Below are 18,178 nucleotides of genomic sequence, written 5' to 3'. Positions count from 1 at the left end.
AATTAGCAGGACCTGATTTTAAGTTGCAACATATTTTTAGAAACCAGTTCATAAAGTGGATCACATTTTCCATGGAAAAGATGCTATAATTGGTAGTTTCATTCCTGATCAAATAATCCTCCGCAAATAAAATACAGATGTTGTAAACAACTTGTCATGGAACAACAATAATGACCATTTTACCAACCTCTATAAATATCTGAAGCATTAAAACAATGCCCTAAGTCCTATAAAATGGAAATAAACATACACAATATCTATACATGCAGCCTCAAACTTTCTTTCACCCCACAAAAATACAGCTCAGTTGAATTATGTTCTAAAACTAATGTGCCAGCTATAATAACATGAAATATTTGATTACTAATTTAGCACACCTTGGATTTGAGAGGAGCATTTTGGGGATGATTTAAATAATCCCAATCTTTCCTTGTTTTAAGGTGTCCAAAACATTTGATCTAATGTCTTCTTTTCCCCTTGAGGTAGAAATCTATTTTTTACTGCATCTACTTCCTCCATTTTATAAGCCTCTTTCTCCTCCTGCGTTTTCTGCTCTTTTTCCTCCTCCGTAGCCATTCCCCTTCCCAATATATGACTACTATGGAAATACTATGTTGTCACAATGCAACTCTGTCCTGGCCAAAGATAATTCCTCCAGGATTAGGTCCCAATCACTGTCTCACCTGGGAATTTGATATTTGGGACCCAGGGAACCAGAGATGGGCCTCCTGCAGAGGCCTCAGGACCCAAAACCACTGTCCTACTAGTTTGTTCACTCATTTTTCGGGTCCCATGAGCTGCCCCAATATCCTTCCAAGAAACCTCCCTTTTGGCTTAAGCTAGGCAGAGTCATTTTCTGTTACTTCAGGCAAAAAGACTTGGGGTGCCTGGGTGGCTCAGTCAGTTAAGTGACTGACTTTGGGCTCAGGTCATGTTCTCACAGTTCGTGAGTTCAAGCCCTGCATCGGGCTCTGTGCTGGAAGCTGTTTCAGTTTCTGTCTCTCTCTCTCTGCCCCTCCACTGTTCGCACTCTGTCTCTGTCTCTCTCAAAAGTAAATAAGCATTAAAAAAAATTTTTTTTAATGAAAAAAAAAAAAGACTCTTGGGGTGCCCGGTAATTCAGTCCCTTAAGCGTCCGGCTCTTCATTTCGGCTCAGGTCATGATCTCACAATTGTGAGATCAAGCCCTGAGTCGGGCTCTGTGCTGGGCATGGAGTCTGCTTAAGATTCTCTCTGTCTTTCTCTCTCTCCCTCTGCCCCTCCCCCGCTCGCTCTCTCTCAAATAAAATAAAAGAAATAAAAAATAAAGCAAAAAGACTGTTACTAAATATACCTATGACAAATAGAGGCACTTAAGATTATTCTTCCACCTGAAGGCTCAGGTCAAAGCAAGTACTACTCATACTAAACAACCTAGAAAATTTGTACAACAAATGACAAAAATATGTAACAAATTAATAAACACTATATAGTTTCACTTTAGGTATTAAATGTATGACAGGAAAACCCTTATATACCAAACTGTTACTCTTGGTTCTCTCCAGTGATTTGTCTGTTTTTTTCTTTTATTTTGCCCTACTTTCCAGTTCCCACAATAAGTCAGATTTACTTTTTGTAATTAGACAAAAAAAAAAAATAGTGAAAGAATTTTAAGAATGAGATGTCCCACAGAGGATTGACATCGGTGATAATGATCATAGCCACGCTGTTCTCTCACTTACAAGTGATTTTTAGGAGCGCCTGTGTGGCTCAGTCGGTTAAGTCTCCGACTATGGATCAGGTCATGATCTCATGGTTCATAATTCCCAGCCCCACGTGTCTGTGTTGACAGCTCAGAGCCTAGAGCCGGCTTCAGATTCTGTGTGGGTATGTGTGTGTCTCTCTCTCTTGCCCTCCCCTGCTCTCTCTCTCTCTCTCAAAAATATATAAACGTTTAAAAATTTTAAAAAAGAAGTGATTTTATTTTATTTTTTTTAATTTTTTTTTTTTAATTTTTTTTTTCAACGTTTATTTATTTTTGGGACAGAGAGAGACAGAGCATGAACAGGGAAGGGGCAGAGAGAGAGGGAGACACAGAATCGGAAACAGGCTCCAGGCTCTGAGCCATCAGCCCAGAGCCTGACGCGGGGCTCGAACTCACAGACCGCGAGATCGTGACCTGGCTGAAGTCGGACGCTTAACCGACTGCGCCACCCAGGCGCCCCAAGAAGTGATTTTAAAGATGACTCAGGCCTGCTGTTATTCCCTCAATTGTTCCCCACTATCTTAATCTATTCGTAGCTAAAAGAGCAGTTTCTTAGCTTCAAAGCAATGTCACTAGGAAACATTAATGACTGTAGGGACAGGATTTGGAGCGAGAGTACGTGGGTTTGAGCCCCAGAAAAAATGCTTTGTGGTCTAGGGATGGTCACTTACTTTCTCTAAGCCTCAACTTCCCATTTAGCTTCCCTTAGCTTTAAAATGGGGAATCACAGGGCACCTGGGTGGCTCAGTTGGTTGAGCATCTGACTTCCACTCAACTCATGATCTCGCGGTTTGTGAATTCGAGTCCCACATCGGGGCTTGCTGCTGTCAACCTCTCAGCACAGAGCCCACTTGGGATCTTCTATCCCCTCCTGTCTTCCCCTCCCCTGCTTGTTCTCTCCCCAAAATAAATATTAAAAAAATAAAAATAAATAAAATGTGGAATTACAGTGTTCTCTGAGGGTGTTTGTGTGGTTCACAAGAGGTGTACAAAGATACAAAAGCTCTGTGCAATGGGAAACAAACACGAGCTATTGGTACCTACTCTCTCCTCCAGTCCTCCAGCAGCCCTCTCGGCCAGTGTGGCTTTTGGCTGGGCTTCTTCATCAAGAAATTAGAAGAGTCCACTCTGCACTCCTTACCAAATTCACTTGGCTGAGGATGGGCTGGAAACTCAGGCCCTGAGGTCTCAGTTATCCTTCTCTTAATGGCTTTGTATCCTTTCAACAAAATAAAATTCATTTATACGATACTGAATCCTACAAAAATATAATCCATCTAGTACCTATACTTTTTCAAAAATTGTAGTAAAATACACCTACCATAACATTTACCAATGTGGCTATTTTTAATATAGCTCAGTGGCATTAAGCACATTCATACTATTGTGCAATGATCACCACCATCCATCTCCAGAACTCTTCGTCTTCCAGACTTCCAAACTTACAAATTAAAACTCTGTCCCCATTAAGCACTAACTCCCTCCCAACCACACAAGCCCCTGGCAATCCCCGTTCTACCTTCTGTCTCTGGATCTGACAACTCCAGGTACTTCATATAAGTGAAAAATTACACAATATTTGTCCTTTCGTGACTGGCTTATTTCATTTCACATAATATATTCAAGATTTGCTATGGTCTGAATGTCTGCGTCTCCCCAAAATGTGTATGTTGCCATCTTAATGCCCAAAGGTGATGGTTTTGGCAGGTGGAGTCTGTGGGAGGTAATCATGCCATAAGGATGGAGCCCGCATGAATGAGACTGGTGCGCTTACAAAAGAGATATCACCGAGCTCCCTGGCCTCCCTAGCAATGTGGTTAGTCTGTGATTTGGAAAAGGGCCCTCATCCAGCCATGCTGACGCCTTGATCTCAGACATGCAGACTCCAGAACTGTGAAAAATAAATATCTGTTGTTTATAAACTGCCCAATCTGTGGTACTTGGTTACAGAGGCCCAAATACATTAAGACAAGGCTCAGCCATGTTGTAGCACGTGCCAGTTCTCTTACTTTTTTTTTTCCAGCTTTATCGAGGTATCATTGACAAATAAAACTAACATTTTTAAAGTGTACAATGTGATGATTTGATATACATATACGTTGTGAAAGGACCCCCACAATCAAGTTCATGATCACATCCATCACCTCCCATATTTAATTTTTGTGCGTGTCTGTGTGTGTGTGAGAACACTTAAGATCTAGTAGCAGCAAATTTCACTTATGCAATACACTATTATCAGCTGGAGTCCCCATGCTCTGCGTTAGATCTTCAGGTCTGACTCATAATTAAAAGTTTGTACCCTCTTACCAGCATCTCCACATTTTCCCTCAACCCCCAGCCCCTGGCAACTACCATTCCACCCTGCTTCAATGAATTGGATGTTTTTGTTGTTCCTTTTTTTTTTTTTTTTTAAGATTCCACATATAAGTGAGGGGCGCCTGGGTGGCTCAGTCAGTTGGGTGTCTTACTTCAGCTCAGGTCATGATCTCACGGCTTGTGGATTCAAGCCTGCATTGGGCTCTGTGCTGACAGCTCCGAGCCTGGAGCCTGTTTCAGATTCTGTCTCCCTCTCTTTCTGCCCCTTCCCCACTCATGCTCTGTCTCTCTCTCTCTCAAAAATAAATAAACATTAAAAAATTTTTTTTTAATTCCACATATAAGTGATACCATGCAGTATTTGTCTTTCTCTGACTTATTTCATTTAGCATAATACCTTTCAGGTTCATGCATGTTGCCACAACTGGCAGCATTTTCTTCTTTTTTAAAGCTAATATTCCATTATGTGTGTGTGTGTGTGTGTGTGTGTGTGTGTATCACATTTAGTTTATCTATTGTCCATTGGACAATAGATACTTGGGTTGCTTTTGTGTATTGTGAATAATGCCGCTCTGAACATGGATATACAAATATGTTTGAGTCACTGTTTTCAGTTCATTTAGAACTACACCCAGAAGTGAAGTTGCTGGTTATATGGTAGTTCTATTTTTAACTTTTTGAGAAACTCCCATACAGTTTTCCATAGTGGCTGCACCATTTTACATTGCTACCAAGAATGCACAAGAGTTCCTAATTTCTCCACACCCTTGCTAACATTTGTTATTTTCTGTTTTGGGGATTTGTGTGTGTGTGTCTGTGCTTTAAATAACATTCTAATGAATGTAAAGTACAACCTTATTGTGGTTTTGATTTGCATTTGCCTAATGATGAGTGATGTTGAGCATCTTTTCATGTGCTTATTGTCCATTTGTATATCTTCTTTGGAGAAATGGGATAAGTCCTTTGCCTAGTTTTGCATAGAGTTGTTTGTTTTTTGTTGTTGTTGAGTTGTATAAGTTCTTTATATATTCTGGATATTAACTCTTTATCAAATATATGATTTGAAAATACTATTTCTATTCTGTGGGTTGCTTTAGTAACTATATTTCTTGGCCTTACACCTGTTCATTCAAATAGTAACTGTGCACCTATACTTGAAATACACTGTGCTAATGACTGAGCAAAACAATGTCATTGACTTTGATATTCTCTCTCCCTTCATTTCACACTGTCATGCTATCAGAACCCCTCCCAATGCTTGGAAACATTTTTTTGTATTACTAGATCTTTGGAGTCTTCTAAAAGGAATTTAATTGACTATTTCATCTCAGATATCTGAGAAATGAGATCTCAGTACTAAATAGGCTGTGAGGAACTGGGGAGCAGTGAAACTTGAAACTAGAAGAAACAGTCATTGTCCATACACCCATACACACACACACACACACACACACACACAGCCCAAAACCTCCAGCAAGAGCTTCCTGACATCTACACGTGTGAGACAAGAAGCACGTCCACTTGCATCAGTGCTTGCCAAAGAGTGTTTGACTGTTAGGTTTTACTGTAACTGTTCTCACCAGCTGATAAAGGTTATAAACCTTGACCCTGGGACACTGGACCCTTACTGAGGTCTTAACATTCTTTCCTGACCAATGAACAATGGCACTTGTTTTATCCAACCACATACATTCCATCTCAGCCAGAGTGCTTGTTTTCAATCCTTAGCATGACCACCATAAACAAAAACTTAAAAACTCCTGATTTTTTTTTCTCCTCACCACTCTCCTCAGCAAATTTCTTCATTAAGGAGTGTTCCTTTGCCTGGCAAGTTAATGGACTCAGTCTTTTATATTCACATATGGCAGTCTTTATTTTGTGAGCTCTGTGGGCTACAATCCTACTAAGTCCGGTGATCTCCTCACAAGTCAACAAAGAACCCACACACCAGATTCGGTACAGTTTCTCCGTTTTATTCAGAGATACACTCATCCACGGGTAGCTGCAACCGAATCCCATTCCTATAATCCTCAGGACAGTTAGCTAAATGCCAGCCTGTTTTCAAACAGATATCTTAATTTAGCCACCAAACATACAGATATTTGACCTCTACAGAATACTTTCCCTCCTCATGCTCACATTTCTTAGAAACTATAAACACAGGCCTTTATGTAAATGTTCAGCTGCTTCTTGGATCTGCTTTACATCAAATGGTTGCTAACTCTCTCTCTCTCTCTCTCTCTCTCTCTCTCTCTCTCACACACACACACACATTTGTCTCTGAAGAACTGAGTTTAATGCCCTGTTGAAGCCAAAGAATCAAAATTTCAAGATAGTGAATTAAATTTGCAGAATCACTGTTCATTAGCAGTAACGTTTCAAACAGGAAATTAGTCCAATTACAATATCCTCTGAATTATGATCTCTGCTTCCTCATTGCCTTATCTAGTACCAAATCACACAAATAGCCTGCTTAGTGTCTATGGCAGCAGTTCAAAAAACAATGTTACCCAAGGTTTTTCTTCCCTCGTGGAATGGAATGGAATGGGGCAGATAAATATTCCATGACTTGTGGCCCCTTAAGATCAGCTAGAGAAAATGAATCTTAAGCCAGGATCCCCAACAGGGAGCTTTACCACCCATTGTCTAACAGCTCCCCATGTTCCTTCGTAGACCCCCAGGGATGATAATCACGGGAATGAGGCAAACCCACTGCCAGCTGCTGCTTCCCAGCTGTCCTGGAGCCTGGCGTGGGCAGATCCCATGCTGGGTGTCTCATGCTTAGCCTGGCTGATTTAATTACCAAATATGAGTTACAAACATAAGACAGTAAATACAGGAAGCAGAGAGAATAGTAAGACAGTGATCTGGAGATCCCTCCCACCAGCACTGTGTCCTGCCCCTGGAAGTAAGTGATGTCCTACAATAAATGCAATGAACTAACTGTCCCCCCGACAGTTTCCTACGAAGTTCTGTTCTTTAGAGTTGAAAGTCAAGCCCTGTCCCACCAGCTCCACTTGGTGGCTCCACCCTGATACACATGTTTATCCCTCCTTCAGTATCTGAGGTAGGTTCCTAGCTAGACACAAAGAAGGAGGCACCTCTAGGGAGAGAGGGAAGATTTTTTTCTCCGTTGCAAGATGTGGATGCTTACTCAAAGGAGGGAAACCAGGAGTTAGGTTTTAATGACCTGATTTATTTTGTGTGAGTGTGTATGCACATGTGTGTGCCCCGATTTAGATTGAATGAGGGTTTTTGTTTTCTTTAGCTTTGCTTTAAAAACCATGATAGAAACCCTTTTACAAGAGAGCAAATGACTATATCATCCTTGTCATGATTTTCACTTTCCTTTTCTCTTATTTCCTATTGCTATTGTTTTCAGAACAAGTTGAAGACAACTGTGGCTGTGAGTCTTTGTCGTCCTAATGATCTTGTTTCTCTTTTCTACCAGGAAAACCTCCTCCTTTGCCCTTTTGCCTGAATACCTGATTACTAAAAACTAAGCTCCCATCCTAAATCAGTCAAGAGAATAAATGCCTGGGTAAGAACTAGTGCAGGAACAACAGTAAAAGCCACCCACGGGACTTTTTTGGGGGACTAAATCTGGAGTCAAAGTGGAGGGGCATGATGGAAGCTTTGAAAGGGGTATGATCCAGGGAACTGCTGAGAAAGTGAATGGCCTCTTGTCCTTTTCATCTTTTCTCTGCTCTATTTGAGTATTCTCTGTGTTCTAGAAACCCTGTGCATTGAGGCCTCAAACAACTGGCAGAAAAGTCCGTCACGAAGACAAGAATTCTACTCCACTTTTCTTCTGTGTTCAAATGCTGACCCACCTGTTATATCTGAAATCATGGCTCCTCCTTTATTTTCAGGAATTTCCTGTTACTGTCTCCCGATTATCTGGAATAACGTATTAACTAATTTAGAGATGGTGAGACCATTTATCATGGGTGGGACATCAGCCTGAAATATCATCATTGGAATCTGTAGTGGCAGTTAGATACACTAGTTTATTAGCATTCACACCTGATTGATTTTATGTTTATGTTTGACAGTAAATATAGGGAGATAGCTGTGGTCCTACAAAATGACTTCTTTCTTTTGGAATTCTAACTGGTCCAGTGAAATCTTTTTTCTTTGATTAAGTAGGATTATGAGTTAAATGAAACTGTGTGAATATGTGACATTTAAATTTAAAATAGCTTGAAACCTAGGGGCATGTGGGTGGTTCAGTTGGTTGAGCGTCCAACTTCGGCTCAGGTCAAGATCTCGCAGTTCCTGAGTTCAAGCCCTGTGTCGGGGCTCTGTGCTGACAGCTCAGAGCCTGGCGCCTATTTCAGATTCTGTGTCTCCCTCTCTCTCTGCCCCCTGCCCCATTCACACTCTGTTTCGTTCTCTCTCAAAAATAAATAAACATTAAAAAATTTTATGCGTCAGGCTCTGGACTGATGGCTCAGAGCCTGGAGCCTGTTTCAGATTCTGTGTCTCCCTCTCTCTCTGCCCCTCCCCCGTTCATGCTCTGTCTCTCTCTGTCCCAAAAAATAAATAAATGTTGAAAAAAAAATTTAAAAAAAAAAAGGGGGGCGCCTGGGTGGCGCAGTCGGTTAAGCGTCCGACTTCACCCAGGTCACGATCTCGCGGTCCATGAGTTTGAGCCCTGCGTCAGGCTCTGGACTGATGGCTCAGAGTCTGGAGCCTGTTTCCGATTCTGTGTCTCCCTCTCTCTCTGCTCCTCCCCCGTTCATGCTCTGTCTCTCTCTGTCCCAAAAAATAAATAAATGTTGAAAAAAAAAATTAAAAAAAAAAATTTAAAAAGTAGCTTGAAACCTGATTAAACTTAATGTTTTAATGATAACATCTAAGACCGTTGGTAATAAAGCAACTTGAAAATTGACCAAATGTCAAAATACATATAAGTGGGGAGAAGAAAGGAGAATGAGCTAAAAGAGAGACAGAGAGAGAGAAGAAAAGTAAATATTTGGGAAGTGGGATAGGAATTTGAGGTTTTCAAGAAAATAAACGACCCTTAAGCTTGCACAAACCTGCCCAGAGCACAATCTACCATGTCTGAGCCACACATGGACACATCCACGAAGAATAATACCCAGATACCATACAAGGCACCTTCCCCGGGGTGTGTACATTAGTTATAAACTGAATCTTCACGGAATAGAACAAAATGACCTGTTACCATTTACTAAACAATAGGAAAATATAGACTTACAAGCTCACAAAGATGCAAAAAACAGATACTAAAAAAAAAATACTACATGACTGAGAGAAAGGAATATTAAGCAGTCAGTTCTGCATAGCAATCTAGCAATACACACCAAATGCTTTCAAAGCAGTTATATTGTTTGGTCTGGTGGTAAACCTTGAGGACATCGTGCTAAATGAAACAAATCAGTCACAAAGGGACAAATACCACATGATTCCACTCACATGAGGTACCCAGAGTAGTCAAATCCATAGACAAAGAAAGTAGAATGGTGGTTGCCATGGGCTAGGGGAGGAGGGAACGAGGAGTTACCATCTGGGAAGATGAAAAAGTTCTGGGGATGGATGGCAGCAATGGTTGCACAGCAACATGAATGTACTTAATGCTACTGAAGAGTGCACTTAAAACTAGTTAAGATGGTAAATTTTATGTGACACGTATCTTATTACAATAAATAATAGTTCTGCATATTTAGCAACAGAGAAATGCTCAAGATGGTAGAAATAGTATCAACTATTTTCCAGATTTTCTATAAAAATCGCTGTAACTTCATGTATGAGAAAAAGACCAGAAAGTTATCCAAAACACAAAATGTGGGTAGACATTATCTTAGGTAAGATTCTGAGTGATTTTCTTCTTTCATATGTTTCTGTATTTTCCAAATAGTTCTAAGTAACCATAGGGTATTGTTATACCCAGAAAATGAAATTTAAAAGCCCAGCCCCGGGGCAGATGGTAACTACACTTTGGTGAGCACAGCATAAAGTGTAGAGAAGTTGAATCGCTATGTTGTACACCTGAAACTACTGTAACATTGTATGTCAGTTATCCGCAAATTTTTTAGAAATATAAAAATTAAAAAATAAAAGCCCACCCCCTACATCTCTATCCCCTTACCCTGCTTTATTAGTACAGTAATGGCACTTATTACTACATGAAACTATATTGTATATTTATCTGTTTCCTTGCTATAGTCTTGTTCCCCCAGCTAGAACATAAACTCCTTGAGGCCAGACACTTCTGCATCCTTAATTCTTGAGCAGTTTCAGGCATTTAATGGGAACTCCATAAATATTTGAGTGAAAGAAAATGAGTAGATGAATGAACACAAAATCGGTCATCCTCAGGTAAAGACAGTGGGCATTCCTTCGTCCCGTGCCCCCATTCCAGGTACCCGGGGTGGCCACTCTCTTCCTCCCATCTGTAATCTGCTCGGCATCAGAGGAAGGGCTTTCTCCAGGTTAAGGATTGTGAGGATGAAAATAAAGCCTGGACACATCCAAACTAGAGCTAATAGAGGAGAAAGTCATCTAGACACCAGGTCACTTGCAGGACAGTTGAAGGGACTGAGAAAGAGAAAACTCCAGCAAGAAGAAATGCAGCTATCTCCAAATCCCAGGAGGTAGTCAGGTGGAACCATGCATTTATTCAATAAACCTCCAGCGAGCCTCCTCCAAGTGCCAGGGACTGAGGTGGCCACCAAGAGTACAAAACAAAAGTAGAATTAGATTTCATCTGTGAGACTCCAAAGGAAATACTGAAGGTTGCTGGGGAACTTGGGAAGACAGATTTGAATGCATCACAGAGAGTCTAAAATAGCATTTCCTAAAGAGCATTTCATGGAATGCTAGGGTTCCGTGGGCTGTTCCTTTATGTTACATGAAAAAAGGACTCTGGAACCATGTAAGTTTAGACAATCTTGAGATAGACTTTTTAAACTACTGCACAGGGCTTCTTGGGGTTTTTAATATTTTGGTGGATACTGCCACTCTCCTAAAGAGCAATAGGATTCCTTTTCCCAAAACTTTGAACCACAGGACACCTTTTCCAGGCCTACAGTTTCATGGGATGAGTATTAGGAAGAGTTACCCTCTCTTCATAATGAGAACATTCACCTTTGGAAAAGGTGGCCCGCAACCACAGATGCACACGGTAGCACCACACAGAACAGACGCCCAAGGCTTCATCCTAAATCACTCACATCAACCCAGTGCTCTCACCTCTTCCCCTCACCTCACAATTTCCCCACTTACCAGTGGGGGCATTCACTTGTTCCTCTTTCCAGTCTTGCCTTGAACTTGACCTTAATGAACCATGCTTTGTATTTCTGCTTCTGACTTGTGCTCTGTGTAATGACTCTGGTTCTTCCCCTACACTGTCTAGGGCCGCCCTGGGCAAGGCTCCCCTGGTTCAACCCTTCCATGCAGCTCACTGTATACAGAGGAGGAAGACTCAGACAAGGAGTAAGTGGGTTCTCATGTCTCACAAATGGGGAGAACTTGGGATTTCTGACACAGAAAATTCTTCCCCGGTCTTCTTTCCAGCTACTTCTTCAATAATGTTCAATTTCCAGACATAATCTTAAGTACTTTTGGTACCTGGGAAACCAGCTATTTCTATGACTGCATCATCCTATCAGTTATTATATGGAATGCAGATGCTCCATGACACACTGGGAAATCTTTCACATGATGAGACAAACCCACTCATCCAAGGTCACTGGGCTATTTCCTACCTTCCAGCCATTCAAATAAAAGCCCATGGTGACTTTGGAGGCTTGCATGAAATACCTGCAGGGAAAAACGATTATGACTTCAAACCACAGCACTCAAAAGTCTGCCTTACTTTTGTTCTCTTACCTTGTAACTTGCGTTCTCATTCCAAAATCCAGTGACCTCATTGACTGTAGCACTTCGATACAGCCCATGTACTGGAATAACAAAAACAAAACAAAACAAAAGGGTAAGTAGGAAAAAAGCTAGCATGATGACATTTCTCATCTTCATGGTGACTTCCTAGGAAACACCTTAAGTCAGCTTCTGATATCAAGTTACATTCTCACACTCAGTCTACCATTGATATTTCTGACCATTAATGGGCACATGCCTTAAGTTCAGTTCAGTTATAAAACTTCAGCTAAATCCAAACTATGATACCAGGAATGCAGCTAACAAAGACAATGTGAGTTCATTGGTGAAGAGCATGGGCTCTGGGGCCAGACTGTGTGAATCTGAATCCTAGCTCTGCCACTTATTAGTTATGGAACCTCAGGAAGTTACTCGACTTCTCTGCATTTCAGTTTGTCACTGATAAAATGGGAGATACTATTAGAATTGCTTGGAGTTAATTTTTTTCCACATGGGTGAAGGTCTTAGGACAGCACTGGGTACCTACATGTGCTCAATTGTTATGTAAGGCAAACACTCCAGCAATGGAGAATCTTCTGAGGAGATAAAACAAGCATATAAATGCGTAAATACAGAATTCAGTAATAGAAGATCTTCCTTTTTCACAAGATCGTTTACTAAAAGGGTTCAAGAAAGGAAAAAAAAAGTAATTTCCCACACCAGGAATTAGTAAATTTACCTTGAACATGGAGTATTAGAAAAGGAATTGTGCCTTATAAGCTAAAACACAGCTTATATGTCCTGTGGCAGCAGTGAGAACCATGATAGGCTATGGTAGGAGAGGGAGGTGTTGGTCAGTGTGTGAGAGAAGCCTCATGTCAGCAGCAGTATGGAGGTGGGTTATTAGTGAGGATGTGCCTGTCAAGGGGGAAGTAATGAGAGCCCACACCGAGGAGAGATGGTGGCAATAGGAAGGAGGGGATGAATTCAAGTGACATCACGGAAATAGATACTACATGATTCGGCAGTTGATTTGATCTAGAGAATAAGAGAGAAGGATGAGTCAAGGATGACTCAGATGCTTCCAGCCAGGGTAGCAGAGGGAACAGTGATTCCATTAACAGAAACAGGAAAACCAGGAGAGGGGAAGATGATGAGTTGGTTTGGGACCCGTTGACTGAAAGACATCAATGGGGTATCCAGGAAATGACAAGCCTGCAGTTGAAAATTGGATTCTGGAATGGTGGAGAAGAATTAAGCCTAGGGATGCAGACTTAGTAGTCTTCTGTGTAGCTTTGCCAAGTGAGGCTGTGGGAGTAAATCCTCTTAGCAGAGCCTTAGCTGACGAGGGAGAGTGTTTCTCTGAGAATGAGCTCGGAAATGTTATGAGAGCCAAGCGGTCTGATTGAAAGTGATCTGTCAGCTCCTTGGAAATTATATGCTTCCTGTTTAGCTTTCCTTTGGAAGTCTTCCAGGCTCCCTCTGCTTGGAAATGGCAAGAGCAATGTGGAAAGATGGCAGGATCTGGGAGGGTGGGGGCCTTCCCAGACACTTCTTGTAGTATTTCTGAGCAAATTCTGCAGATTTAGCATCCTAACAGCAGGTCAGTCTATCAAATGTTGCATAGCCTAGTGCAGGGGAGAGGACCCTGGCCAGAACAATCACCTGGCCATTCTCAGTCAGATTCCTGTTTGTCACATTCTTCTTGGGTCTCCAGTACTGACACACAAAAACATTTTTGAACACTTCATACCAATCACACCTAACTTCTCAAGGCTTGAACACCAGGGAAGTAAGTGATGTCTGGAGAGTTCTGTTCAATAACCTGTAAGACTTATTAGGGGAGGAAAGCTAGATTTAGGGAATGTGGTAGAAAGCCCATCTCAGAACAATCAGGAAAGGAGATTTAAGAGTCTGAGCTCCATGTCAAGGTGCATTAAAAAGATTGTTTTCATATCCTCCCTGGCTGCTCCAGCTTTTCATGCCCCTCAGTGTCTTCTTCCATTTCAAAACGTAGCTCCTGCTCCTCTGTTTTCTGTACCCCTCACCCTAGAAAGAATGAGCTCCCCACACAGGTGGGATATGGGTCTGGGCTGATCTCCAACTCCCCCAGAAGGCTGCGTCAGTACAGATGTGCGGGGCATCTTCAGCTGTAAATCATCAATTTAAGATGAGGTGATAATAACCAGCACACTTTTGGGAAATGTAAACAAACACCAAATTTTTCCACTTAAATTTTCAGCCAGAGTAATTTTTTCAAAAAATACACCTTAGGGGCACCTGGGTGGCTCAGTCAGTTGAGCATCTGACTTCGGCTCAGGTCATGATTCCAAGGTTCGTGAGTTCGAGCCCCACATTGGGCTCTGTACTGACAGCATGGAGCCTCCTTGGGATTCTCTCTCTCTCTCTCTCTCTCTCTCTCTCTCTCTTTCTCTTTCTCTCTCTCTCTCTCTCTCTCTCTCTCTCTCCCTCCCTCTCCCACTTTCTCTCTCTCTCTTTCTCTCTCTCTGCTGTCAGTGCAGATGCCTTCTTCGGATCCTCTGTCCCCCCCCCTCCCCGTCCCTCCCCTGCTTGCTCTCTCTCTCTCAAAAGTAAATAAAACATTAAAAAATACACATCAGACCATGTCCCTCCATTGCTTAAAACTTCTGACATTTATTATCAAAACAAACTTGTTACTATAAACCCTCAGACCCTGCATTTTCTGGCCCCTGCTTACCACCTCCTCAATGTCATCTATGTCATTCTCCTCCTATATACTTCGTTGCCACATTGGTCTTCTTTCTATTCCCCAAATACACCCAACTCTTTCCAAACACAGGGACTTTGCACTTGCTGTTTCCTCTCCCCTCATTGCTATCTCTGCCTAGTTCTTCTTCATTCTCTAAGACCGACTCCCTCTTATCCTTTAGGTTTTAACTCAAATGTCACTGCCCCAGAAGCCCCTTCCTGTCACCCTTCATCACAGCCTTCACTCATCACCTTCATGCCACTGTTTTTCAGGTTTACTTGTTAGCTTGTTTGTTTATTGCTTGTCTTGATTCCTTTGACTGTAAACACCATGGTCAGCACTGTATTCCCAGCACCTGGGATAGTGCCTGGGATATGTTGGTACTCAATAAATACTAGCTGAAAGAATGAGTAAAGCTTCTATTGCTCAACTCCAACAGTATCTTTAAAATGAGCACAGGGAGAGAAGAGATGGAGGAAGGTGAAGGTTTGACTAGTCTGTCATCCTAGGGGATAAATGAGGAGTCCAGGAGAAATGAAGACTCAGAAGGAGACTCAGGAGTTATAAACCAGGATGATACCTTTGGAAGACTTCTGGATTTCTTTGTCATTCCTCTGTTTATTAATTTTGTTAGTCCCCATCTTAGAGACTGGCAACAAACAGCCTTAATAGAAGAGGTTTTGTAGTGAAGTGGGAGGCTGGGGGAACACGCCCCCTTCTCAGGCAGTTTAGTGGCAGTGGGAGGAGAGAGCCCTGGGTGATAAAATGGATGGTGGTGACTTTAACAGGAAGGGAGAGCAGGCTGCATATCAGACAGGAATGGGAAAAGAGGCAAAGAGAGTCAGGTGGAATATGGATGCTCCAATGCCAATGAGGCTTAACACCCATGTGAGGGACAGTGTCGTAGTAGGGGCAATTCTCAGTCCAGTGAAATGAATCACCAATGGTGGGATTTGGGTTATCAATGAGGAAAGGGGTTTTTACTGGAGAGAGAGAGAGAGAGAAAAACAGGGAGAGAGAGAATCTTCTAAGGCTTTGTTCTTAATCACACTTTGTGGCAATAACCACCTCGTTGCTTCCTTCTGAGACAGACCCAGGCATTGCTTCCAATCCCCTTTCCTTCACTGAAACCTCGGTTTTGTTCCATACACTTGACTGTCAGCAGTGGCACAGGTGATACTTTCTGCCAGCCTCACTGTGATAAACTGAAGTTTCTGAAGACACAGGAGTCATGCCTGAGGAGATAGGACAACAACTACAATTCCTCTTCCACCATGGGTGTGTGTGGAGAAAGCCACTCTAAGCAAAATGAAGGGAGGGAATCAATGCCTGATTTTTCACAATTAACCTGGAGCCCAGAATGGACTTGGTCTTCCCATGAACTCACACAGTTCATTCTACTCAGAAACCATTACTATGAGGAAGCAGGGAAAGAGCAGTACATAAAAAGAATCCATCCGCTTTCTTTGTTTAGGTACCTGATGACTACATAGGCAGACAATGGTTGAGTGTCGAGGCCTGGGGAAGGAGAAATTTAGTCTGTTGGTTTAGGTATAAACTGGGAATGACGATACCTCTCACTCATTTATTAAATGTGGATCTGAATAAGATATGGTCTCTGTTCTTAAGAAACCCAGCCTCATAAGGATAGGAGAATCATGAAAGAGATGATTTATCTTCTCTATGAGTTGAGTCATTATTGTTAATTCCATTTAATAGAAGAGGACATTAAGGTCTATTAAAGGGAAGTGCCTGGCTCAGTTTCATTTATTCAGTGAGACTGAATCAGGGTTTATTCCAGAGTCTGTAGCCCATTCCTGGGACTCTGTGTGTAAGCCTTGTATAACAGGAAAAGAAAAAACAGAGAGGGTCATTGAGCTGACTCCCACTGACTCTTCCTTTGGTCTACTCAGGTAGGTAACAATGAGATGAGCCTGGGGGCCACGGTAGTGAGAACAGGATGAAACCAGCTTCTTCTGGGGACCACAGGAGGTGGCACATGAGACAGAAGACACTCCCTAATTCATGACCCCGAGAGGACACCGAAGACCTTTATTAGAGGCATACAAGCTTGGTGAGAAAGTAGCATAGCTCAGCAGTGCTCAGACAACCTTCCCATTCAGCACCTGACAGACAGCTTACCTAACTCCCAGCCCATGCTCTCTCTTCATGCCCCAAGGCAACAATAATATTTTTGTACTGTCTGAGCTTCAACCACTTGCTCCCAGGGAGAGGTGAACAGCCTATTCATAGCTGTGTGTATCCTGGGCTTTGAAGACATTACTGGGGTTTTTAGAGAGGAGGCATGATAGCTAGCTTATGAGAATTTCTCATACTGACTCTTTTACAGAATGAGGACTTTGACTCTATTACCCAAAGAGAACGGATATATATTCTTATATCCTCAGAAAGAATGTCTGAAGGACACATGAGAAACCATTAACGGTGATTACCTCTGGGAATGGGAGAGAGGCAGGTTTTTACTTTTCACTTTGCAGTTATATTGTTTGTTTTCTTAATAAGTAGGTAGTACTATTATTGGGTTTAAAAATTAATAAAGCCGAGGCATCTGGGTGGCTTAGTCGGTTAAACACCCAACTTCAGCTCAGGTCATGATCTCATCATGAGTTTGAGCCCTGCATCAGGCTCTGTTCTGACAGCTCAAAGGCTGGAGCCTGCTTCGGACTCTGTGTCTCCCTCTCTCTCTGCTCCTCCCCTGCTCGTGCTCTGTCTCTCTCTGTCTCTCCAAAATAAATAAATACTTTAAAAATAAAAAAATTAATATAATAATTATATTATTATAAAAGTTAATTATATGATCATAAAAATTATATAATTATAAAAATTAATATATTAATAAAAATAATATAAGCCTACCTTAACCTGTAGGAACCACAGCTTATTAATTATTAAGTAGGGTTAAATCCATTTTTTTTTCAATAGCATACAGTATTCCTTCCTTAGAACGTGCCTGCCTCTGTGCTAGGAGTACAGGAAAATACTGTTGAAGAGAAGGCTTCAGGTATAGGTCCTGCATTTCATAAGACAGGGAAGAATGACACTCTGAAACCATCAGAACTTTGACCTTCATGCAATAAATGCCTGACAATAGTAGAGGCCACCAATGCTCCCCAAAAACACTGCAGGATTTTTCTGCCACCTTTAAATAACTTCCAGTTTTTCCCACTAAAAAAGGGGGGATTAGAGGGAGGACATTCTCTTCATAATCTTGAGACTTTGTCTCCACTTCCTTTCTTTCTACGCATGTCTCACTCACTATAGTAGTTCCTGGCCTCAAGACTCTACTGAAACTGCCTGAGCAAACCGACTACCTTCTCATGATCCACTCTAGAGAACCGTTTCTGTTCTCCAGTTCATCTGCCTAGGGCACTGCCATTGCTGACCTCTACCTACCTCCTTCTCTTTCCTCTGATCTTCTCTCCCTGCTTGGCTTTCATGAGAGCATTTTCTCTGATTCCTCACCTTTATCTTCTGACTGTTCCTTCTTAGTCTCCTTTGCTAGTTTCTTATTTTCACCCCTG

The 18,178-nt window shown here is 41.8% G+C and overlaps 1 protein-coding gene across 3 annotated transcripts in view; it reads right to left on the bottom strand.

Annotated features, from left to right (window-relative positions):
* SHC4 (SHC adaptor protein 4) overlaps positions 1-18,178 on the bottom strand; it is a 130,289-nt gene that overhangs the window by 77,683 nt on the left and 34,428 nt on the right. For all 3 annotated transcript variants that reach the window (XM_045059347.1, XM_023255385.2, XR_006599255.1), the window contains exon 2: positions 11,918-11,988. In XM_045059347.1, the coding sequence (XP_044915282.1) occupies positions 11,918-11,988 (71 nt within the window). The remainder of the gene's footprint in view (positions 1-11,917; positions 11,989-18,178) is intronic.

Source organism: Felis catus, chromosome B3, assembly GCF_018350175.1.
Source record: "Felis catus isolate Fca126 chromosome B3, F.catus_Fca126_mat1.0, whole genome shotgun sequence".
Classification (NCBI taxonomy): domain Eukaryota; kingdom Metazoa; phylum Chordata; class Mammalia; order Carnivora; family Felidae; genus Felis; species Felis catus.
Note: the sequence above shows the minus strand (reverse complement) of the source record. Positions and strands in the feature narration are given on the sequence as shown.